Consider the following 10,179-nt stretch of genomic DNA (forward strand, 5'->3'; position numbering starts at 1 on the left):
AGGCCTGCCTGTCTGTCTGCCTATCTCTGTAGGCCTGCCTGTCTGTCTGCCGGAATCTATACACCTTCCTTGACTAAGTACCTTCCTTGTATGCCAGTAATCTATACACCTTCCTTGACTAAGTACCTTCCTTGTATGCCAGTAATCTATACACCTTCCTTGACTAAGTACCTTCCTTGTATGCCAGTAATCTTACAGCTCCAAATGTATGACACATTTTTACAAATCTGAAATATGCGAAACACAAGTACTAGAGGGTCAACTTTTTTTAACTTGTTCTATACTTTATCTCACCAAGTTCATTTCCCCCCTTTTCCTCCTCTCCTTCCTCTTCTTGCAATCTATTTGGCCGTCAATTAATATTTTCTAGTGAACCATTGAAAAACTGAACAAAAACATAAAGTGTTGGTCCAATYTTTCATGAGCTGAAATAAACGATCCCAGGAATTTTCCATGCGCACAAAAAGCTTATTTCTCTCATATTTCCTGCACAAATTTCCTGCACATATTTCCCTGTTAGTGAGCATTTCTCCTTTGCCAAGATAATCCATCCAACTGACTGGTGTGGCATATCAAGAAGCTGATTAAACAGCATGGTCATTACACCACTGCAGCTTGTGCTGGGGACAATAAAAGGCAATTCTAAAATGTGCATTTTTGTCATTCAACACATTGCCACAGATGTATCAAGTTTTGAGGGAGCGTGCAATTGGCATGTTGACTGCAGAAATGTCCACCAGAGCCGTTGCCAGAGAATTCAATGCTCATTTCTCTACCATAAGCCYCCTCCAACGCYTTTTAGAGATGCCAGCCTCACAACCGGCCTCACAACAGCAGATCACAGGRTGCTGATGTCAACGTTGTGAYCAGGGTGCCCCATGGTAGCGGTGGGTTTATGGTATGGGCAGGTATAAGCTACAGACAGAGAACACAATTGCATTTTATTGATGGCAATTTGAATGATCCTGAGGCCCATTGTCATGCCATTCTTCCGCTTAGCAGATTTTATTCGTCACATCCACATGGTTAGCAGATGTTATTGCGAGTGTAGCGAAATGCTTGTGCTTCTAGTTCTGACAGTGCAGCAATATCTAACAAGTAATATCTAACAATTCAACAACAAATACCTAATACACACAAATCTAAGTAAAGGAAGGAATAAGACTATATAAATATAAATATATGGATGAGCAATGACAGAGCGGCATAGGCTAAGATAATAAGTTAATAGATAGTATTGAATACAGTATATYCATATGAAATGAGTAATGCAAGATATGTAAACATTATTAAAGTGGCATTATTAAAGTGACWAGTGATCCATTTATTAAAGTGGCCAATGATTTAAAGTCTGTATGTAGGCAGCAACCTCTCTGTTAGTAGTTTGCCCCCGAGATGCGTTGTGCAGACCGCACCACCCTCTGGAGAGCCCTGTGGTTGTGGGCGGTGCAGTTGCCGTACCAGCCGGTGATACAGCCCGACAGGATGCTCTCAAATTGTGCATCTGTAAAAGTTGGTGAGGAATTMAGGTGACAAGCCAAATTTCGTCAGCCTTCTGAAGTTGAAGAGGATCTGTTGCGCCTTCTTCACCACACTGTCTGTGTGGGTGGACCATTTCAGTTTGTCAGTGATGTGTACGGCGAGGAACTTAAAGCTTTCTCCACTGCTGTCCCGCGATGTAGATAGCGAGTTGCTCCTTCTTCTGATCATCTCCTTTGTTTAGTTGACGTTGAGTGAGAAGTTATTTTCCTGACACCACACTCCAACAGCCCTCACCTCCTCCCTGTAGGCTGTACCAACTCCGACAGCATATCCCGAGAAAGCCATGTTTCCGTGAAACAGAGTATGTTACAATCCTTGATGTCTCTCTGGAAAGCAACCCTTGCCCTGATTTTGTCAATCTAGGGACTGGAAATTAGCGAGGAATATACTCGAAAGCAGTGGTTGGTGTGCGCGCCTCCGAAGTCTGACCAGAAGACCGCTCCGTCTCCCTCTTCTCTGGCGGCATTGTTTTGGGTCGGCCTCTGGAATCAGTTCAAATGCCCTGGGTGGTGCTGACCAAGGATCTACTTCGGGAAAGTCGCATAGCTTTTGCTTTCATGTCTGGGAGGTGCTAGAGAAAATCCTCAAGCGTCTCCCGGCATTATACCCATCGTGGAAATTGACATTTGCTGCACGGAGTCGCATTAGTAGAAATCCTATGCAGCCGAGTTTACAAGTTCGAACACTGGAATGTGTGATGTAATCTACACACCTCGATTAGGCTGATAGAAATCTTCATTACTTTTTTTAATGATTTTAAATTGAAGTATCATTGTTTCTGTACAGCCTACACTTTCTCATTCTGAACTTCTAATGCAGGTGGAACGGGTGTGACTTGGTGAAAATGACCACCAGAGCAGCTGCTCACTGATTTGACAGCTCCAACGCAGTTACAACRCTGACGCCGCCAAAACACCAGCTATGCGGGTGTCGGCTAGTGCAGYTTAACYCTTAATCTGATTCAAGGAGTTGGTCTGATGGTGCCCTCTGATGTCATCGGCCTCCCCCTTGCCCCCCCTTTGTTAAAGGCCCAGAGCTGTAAAAAAAAACGTGATTTTGTTTTATATACACTCACCAGACAGTTTATTAGGTTCACCACCCCGTTCACAAAAATGTATCGCTTCTACAGACAGTGAGCCACCTAGCATTGGTTTGCTATATAAAGCAGGCAGACAGGCATTGAGGCATTCAGTTACTGTTCAATTGAACGTTAGAATGGGCAAAACGAGTGACTTAAGCGACTTTGAGCGCGGTATGATCGTCGTGCCGGGCGCGCCAGATCAAGTATCTCAGAAACCACCTCCCTCCTGGGCTTTTCACACATTTTCGCCCACAGTGTCTAGGGTTTACCGTGAATGGTGTGACAAACCAAAAACATCCAGTCAGCGGCAGACCTGTGGGCGAAAACAGCTCATTGATGAGAGCGGTCAACGGAGAATGGCAAGAATTGCACAAGCTAACGGGAAGGCCACAAACAGACAAATAACGGCACAGTACAACAGTGGTGTGCAAAATTACATCTCGGAACAAACTTGTCGATCCTTGTCAAGGATGGGCTATTGCAGCAGACGACAACACCYGGTTCAACTCCTATCAGCTAAAAACAAGAAGAAGCGGACAGTTTTCTAAAACCAGCAGCCTTTTGTTCTGATGTTTCTGGAAAAACATTGCCTTGAACATGACAGCGAATTCAGTTTACTTGAGTGGCCTGAGCAGCCTGAATTGAATGGAATGGGCTGTTTGCAGTGTGATTGTACTGCCAATCTGCAGCAACTGCGTGATGCCATCGTGTCAGCATTGACCAAATCCCTGTGGAACGTTTCTGACACCTTGTAGAATGCCCCAAAGAATTCATGCTGGTCTTGAGGCAAAGGGGAAGAGACTGCCTGCAATTTCAGCCTATTTTGGCGGGATTGCGTTTTAGCCTAAATTTGTTAATAGACCAATAAGAAAGAGAGTTCCAAACCTTTCTAGCAATAACAGCTAGTTTCAGTTTTCTCCTCCCCACTCCCAMACAATCCTAGCAAAATTCTTGCTTGATAAATTGCTCTTTGCTAAGAAGCTATTTTTGTGAATTGTTTACCATTTTAATTGAAAACAATCCTAGTAAGGTACTTAATTGTTACCCAGAAATGATTTGATATRGAGATAAAAACGGCTGCATTGYACCTTTAAGTAAATCAGGTGACACATAAGGTGAAAAGTGGACTGGAGTYCGAATTTAAAGCTCAGTAGTTGTTATGGGTATATTCGAATAGTACAGTAGCAATGTTCGAATGTTTCTCAAATGTATCCTTACCTTCTCCCTTCATTGAGGTCATCACTGATCTGTATTTGATTGGATAAGTGAAGGTATATTTCCATCATATCACGTCCACTCATCAAAACTTAGCAGGTTAAAATCAGGGAATTACGAAAGGTTGGATGGAATTACGAAAGGAGGAAAATGAATAATTTGAAAAGAAATGGAACTAGGTCCACATGCTCTCCCCTGTCTGTCTTTATCTCCTCCATGTTGCAGCTACAGTTACATGATTGACAACGTGGTGATGTTGATCACCGGTGCCCTGAAGCAGAGGGACGTGGCAGAGCTTCTGCCACGGTGCCACCCACTGGGYATGTTTGACCAGATGGCAGCGGTTGGCATTGCCCGCACACCTGCTGAGCTCTACTGTGCCATCCTGGTYGACACACCTCTGGGTAATCACTACAGTGGGCATATTCTGTGGGCATCTGTGCCAGTGGGACTGACTAATAAATCAGATTGACTATCTATAATGTACATATCTATGAAAACCTTCTTTGAATATCTAMTGTAATATGAATATGAAATCCAAATGCTTCATGAATATTATATTGACAAAATACAAGCTTTTTGATTGTTTTTGGATTCTTATCATTAGGCTTTATTATTAATACGCTATAAGTAATTTATTGACCAGAATGTCCACTCACCTAGTTTTCTAGAGCTTACGGCAAGCAGTGCATTAAAAGGCAGCATGCTTGCACTATTTAGAAGTGAGTAGCCTTCCCCTGAAGAGAGTACGTAATAACTCAGAGGATGGTGTAACATTGCCTCCTGCTGCTCACTAGTATCAACTCTGTGGCTGTAACGTCTCCTATTGCTGTGAAGGTTTATGGACGTGTCAGTGTTCTGGGTCTGGGTTTATTACCATTCAATCTATACACTCTCAGAAAAAAAGAGTTCCAAAAGGGTTCTTCGGCTGTCCCCATAGGGGAATCTTTTGGGTTCTATGTCGAACCCTCTGTGGAAAGGGTTCTATATGGAACACAAAATGGTTCTATCTGGAACCAAAAGGGTTCTACCTAGTCACAAAAAGGGTTCTACAAAGGGTTCTCCTATGTGGACAGCCGGAGAACCATTTCAGGTTCTAGATGGCYCCTTTTTCTCTAAGAGTGTATGTGTGCTACTTTGTCTTTTCAGCTCTGTTCTTCCAGGATGCTGTGTCTGAGGCCAACCTGGATGAGATGGGTGCTGAGATCATGAGAAACAAACTGTACAAGGTGATGTGGCATCAAATCAGTTGAATGTAAAAACATCTCTGCATTTCCTCACATTTTGAGCACTACCATACACCTGTAACACAGGCATGGAATGAATCTGGTCTCCAAAATGGCATGTAAATCAAATCAAATCAAATGTTATWTGTTACATATGCCGAATACAACAATTCCTTACAGTGAAATGCTTACTTAACCAACAATGCAGTTTTAAGAAAAACAAATAGAAATAACAAATAATTAAGGAGCAACAATAAAATAACATTAGCGAGGCTATATACAGGGGGTACTGGTACAGAGTCAATGTGTGGGGGCATCGGTTATTCAAGGTAACTGACGTAATATGTACATGTAGATAGAGGTAAAGTGACTATGCATGGATAATAAACAGAGAGTAGCAGCAGCGTAAACATGGGGGGTGGGAACAATGCAAATAGTCTGGGTAGCCATTTGATTAACTGTTCAAGAGTTTTATGGCTTGGGGGTAGAAGCTGTTGGGGGCAGAAGCTGTACCGCTTGCCGTGCGATAGCATAGAGAACAGTCTATGACTAGGGTGGCTGGAGTCCTTGGCAATTGTTTGGGCATTCCTCTGACACCACCTGGTATAGAGGTCCTGGATGGCAGGAGTCTTGGCCCCAGTGATGTACTGGGCCGTACGCACTACCCTCTGTAGTGCCTTGCGGTCGGAGGCCGAGCAGTTGCGATACCAGGCGGTAATGCACCCAGTCAGGATGCTCTCGATGGTTCACCTGTAGAACTTTTTGACGATTTGATAACTCATGCAAAATCTTTACAGTCTCCTGTGATGGAATAGGCATTGTCGTGCCCTCTTCATGACTGTCTTGGTGTGTTTAGACCATGATAGTTTGTTGGTGATGTGGACACCAAGAACCTGAACCTCTCAACCTGCTCCTCTACAGCTCCGCCGATGAGAATGGGGCGTGCTCGGTCCTCCTTTTTCTGTTGTCCACAATCATCTCCTTTGTCTTGATCACGTTGAGGGAGAGGTTGTTATTCTGGCACCACACTGCTAGGTCTCTGACCTCCCTATAGGCTGTCTCATCATTGTCAGTGATCAGGCCTACCACTGTTGTGTCGTTGGCGAACTTAATGATGGTGTTYYYGTCGTGCCTGGCCATGCAGTCGTGGGTGAACAGGGAGTACAGGAGGGGACTGAGCACGCACCCCTGAGGGGCCCCTGTGTTGAGGATCAGCGTGGCAGATGTGTTGTTACCTACCCTTACCACCTGGGGGCGGCCCGTCAGGAAGTCCAGGACCCAGTTGCAGAGGGAGGTGTTTAGTCCCAAGGTCCTTAGCTTAGTGATGAGCTTTGAGGGCACTATGGTGTTGAACGCTGAGCTGTAGTCAATGAATAGCATTCGTACGTAGGTGTTCCTTTTGTCTAGGTGGGAAAGGGCAGTGTGGAGTGCAATAGAGATTGTATCATCTGTGGATCTGTTTGGGCAGTATGCAAATTGGAGTGGGTCTAGGGTTTCTGGGATAATGGTGTTGATGTGAGCCATGAACAGCCTTTCATAGCACGTCATGGCTACAGACGTGAGTGCTACGGGTCGGTAGTCATTTAGGCAGGTTACCTTGGTGTTCTTCAACTGCTGTTGATAGAGACTAGTGGATCAGTAGCGSCTGTAGTCTCCTAGCCAACCAGGCTTCATCATGGCCATGGTGGGAGGTGGTGGCACAGGCTAGCTCTGTAACGTAAATGAAAAAGAATAAAACATTAGAAAACACCCACAACTGGGCGTGATGTTCAGCTTAACATTAAATCAATTAAATACCTCCTCCAAAGGTGCACTTTTGTCGACCCATCTGTTGAGAGCTTTCTCCCAGGCTTTCTCCTCTCGGGAGGAGAGATTAACAGGAGTCAGGATCTAACCATCAATAAGGAGATAAAAATGTTTGTGTAATGTAAAGAAAATTCTAGGTGTAGTACCTTTAACTCATTACCAGAGTAAACACAAAATGGGGGTGGGACCATACAAACTCCAAAATGGTGTTACATATGATTCCATGGGGGTTAAATTAACTCTTGTGATTTTACTGTGTAGATCCAAAACTTTGATTTGATTTATAGTCAAGCACTGCTAAAATGGTGATTGCTCTTAAAACTTCTTATGGCTGCAGGGGCAGTATTGAGTAGCTTGTATGAAAAGGTGCCCAGAGTKAACTGCCTGCTCCTCAGTCCCAGTTGCTAATATATGCATATTATTATTAGTATTGGATAGAAAACACTCTGAAGTTTCTAAAACTGTTTGAATGATGTCTGTGAGTATAACAGAACTCATATGGCAGGCAAAAACCTGAGAAAAAAATCCAACCAGGAAGTGGGAAATCTGAGGTTTGTAGGTTTTCAAGTCATCGCCGATCGAATACACAGTGGGATATGGGTCATTTTGCACTTCCTACGGCTTCCACTAGATGTCAACAGTCTTTAGAACCTTGTCTGATGCTCTACATAGTGAGTTGGGGCCGAAGGAGGGGATTGAGTAAGGTCTATCATGACCTGAACATGCGCTGACCATGCGCACTCTATGTGAGAGCGAGCTCTGTTCCATCGCACTTCTGAAGACAAAGGAATTCTCCTGTTGGAACATATTGAAGATTTATGTTAAAAACATCCTAAGATTGATTCAATACATTGTTTGACATGTTTCTACTGACTGTTACGGAACTTTTTGACATTTCATCTGCTTTTAGTGAACGCGCTTCGTGACTTTGGATTTCTTTACCAAACGCGCTAACAAAAGTAGCTATTTGGACATAAATGATGGACATTACCGAACAAAACAAACATTTCTTGTGAAGTGGGAGTCCTGGGAGTGCATTCTGACGAAGATCAGCAAAGGTAAGTGAGATTTATAATGCTATTTCTGACTTTTGTTGACTCCACAATTTGGCGGGTAACTGTATTGCTTGCTTTTGTGCTGAACGCTGTCCAGATTATTGAATATTGTGCTTTTGCCGTAAAGCTTTTTTGAAATCTGACACAGCGGTTGCATTAAGAACAAGTTTATCTTTAATTCTATGTAAAACATGTATCTTTCATCAAAGTGTATGATGAGTATTTCTGTTATTGATGTGGCTCCTGCAATTCTCTGGAATTCTGGAGGCATTTCTGAACATGGCGCCAAGTAAACTGAGTTTTTTGGATATAAATATGAACTTCTATCGAACAAAACATATATGTATTGTGTAACATGAAGTCCTATGAGTGTCATCTGATGAAGATCATCAAAGGTTAGTGATTCATTTTATCTATATTTCTGCTTTTTGTGACTCCTGTCTTTGGCTGGAGAAATGGCTGTGTTTTTCTGTGATTTGGCAGTGACCTAACATAATCGTTTGTGGTGCTTTCGCTGTAAAGCCTTTTTGAAATCGGACACTGTGGTGGGATTAACAAGAAGTGTATCTTTAAAATGGTGTGAAATACTTGTAGGCTTGAGGAATTTTAATTATGAGATTTCTGTTGTTTGAATTTGGCGCCCTGCACTTTCACTGGCTGTTAACGGGATTGCAGCCCTAAGAAGTTTTAAGCTTATTTTCATGACTGTGATCATGTTTATCTTTTACATCATCATTGAGAAAAGTGAATAAAATAAACAGATGTTTGTTTCTATGGTTTAGATCTGAAAGTGTCTTTTAATTTTAAACAGGCTTATTTGGAGGCATTCTATAAGTTCTGCCAGGAGAGTGGAGGAGCCACAAAGAACATCATGTGTCCTATCRTGGAGGTATTGTAAACCATTCTTTCCTCTTACCTGAGACATTACCAGTTACAGTTTGAATGAGTCGTTTTATTGTGTGTGTCTGTGTGTGTGTTTTGAGAGTGTATATGTACTGTAAACTGATACTGCATGTCTTACCCTCTCTATTTGTCTGTGGTCTATTTGTTTTACCTTTACATGTGACCCTTTATATTTTCTCTCTCTCTCTCTCTGTCTGTGTTTTATATGTGTGTGTGTTTGCCAGTGAGCCTCTATGTGTTACCCCTCTGTGGGTATTTGTTGTTTACTTCCTGTGTGTATGTTGCAGTTTGAGGCCGACCGGCGTGCGTTCATCATCACAGTGAACTCGTTCGGGACAGACCTGAGTGGGGGGGAGAGGAGCGCCCTGTACCCCTCCTGTGGGAGACTGTACCCCGAGGGGCTCCGTCTCTTGGCCAGGGCAGAGGACTACGAGCAGGTCAAAGCTGTGGCCGACTACTACCCTGTGAGTTTCAAAGCAATGGAAAAATGTCAATGGAAACCCAAACTAGGCATTACATATAGGACAACTCTAGGCAGTCCCTCCGTGTTTCAGGGTTCTTCTGTTCGGTGCCTAATGAACACAAGCCCCATCAGTTGGACTACTACTGTATAATTAAAGTAAGATTTATAATGCAGGGTTTAACTTAACTCGAGAATTAGACCGTTTCTGCTTTCATGGACATCTGAATATTAGTTTTATTTCTATACTCTCTGTGCTGCTGCGTTTTGTATGACTACACCCTGTTTATGCAGTGAATCAGACTACTACAGCATGGTTTAAGCTGACTACAGTCTGATACTACYTTGTATTAGATACATCATGTCTTATTATGGTTATTATGTCTTATTAGTTGATATGATTTTGATATCCTCCAGGACTATAAACTCATATTTGATGAACCTGAGGCAGGATCCTCCAGAACCCTGGAGGACAGATTCTTTGAGCGGGAGGTAAGATTCATCTCATGCAATACATTTAGARTGAGGATGTGGTCTATATGCACATTCTACGCTACCGTTCAAAAGTTTGGGGTCACTTAGAAATGTCCTTGTTTTTGAAAGAAAAGCATACTTTGTCCATTAAAATAACATCAAATTGATCAGAAATACATTGTAGACATTGTTAATGTTGTAAAAGACTATTGTAGCTGGAAACGGCWGATTTTTTATGGAATATCTACATAYGRGTACAGAGGCCCATTATCAGCAACCATCACTCCTGTGTTCCAATGGCACGTTGTGTTAGCTAATCCAAGTTTATCCTTTTAAAAGGCTAATTGATCATTAGAAAACCCTTTTGCAATTATGTTAGCACAGCTGAAAACTGTTGTGCTGATTAAAGAAGCAATA

General features: G+C 42.7%; 1 protein-coding gene across 1 annotated transcript in view; it reads left to right on the top strand.

The window, feature by feature from the left end:
- Window positions 1-10,179, top strand: part of atp6v0d1 (ATPase H+ transporting V0 subunit d1) — a 13,381-nt gene that overhangs the window by 1,402 nt on the left and 1,800 nt on the right. The window contains exons 3-7 of the mRNA XM_023977836.2: window positions 4,064-4,242; window positions 4,988-5,067; window positions 8,737-8,814; window positions 9,116-9,292; window positions 9,706-9,780. Of these exons, the coding sequence (XP_023833604.1) occupies window positions 4,064-4,242; window positions 4,988-5,067; window positions 8,737-8,814; window positions 9,116-9,292; window positions 9,706-9,780 (589 nt within the window). The remainder of the gene's footprint in view (window positions 1-4,063; window positions 4,243-4,987; window positions 5,068-8,736; window positions 8,815-9,115; window positions 9,293-9,705; window positions 9,781-10,179) is intronic.

Source organism: Salvelinus sp. IW2-2015, linkage group LG32, assembly GCF_002910315.2.
Source record: "Salvelinus sp. IW2-2015 linkage group LG32, ASM291031v2, whole genome shotgun sequence".
NCBI lineage: Eukaryota > Metazoa > Chordata > Actinopteri > Salmoniformes > Salmonidae > Salvelinus > Salvelinus sp. IW2-2015.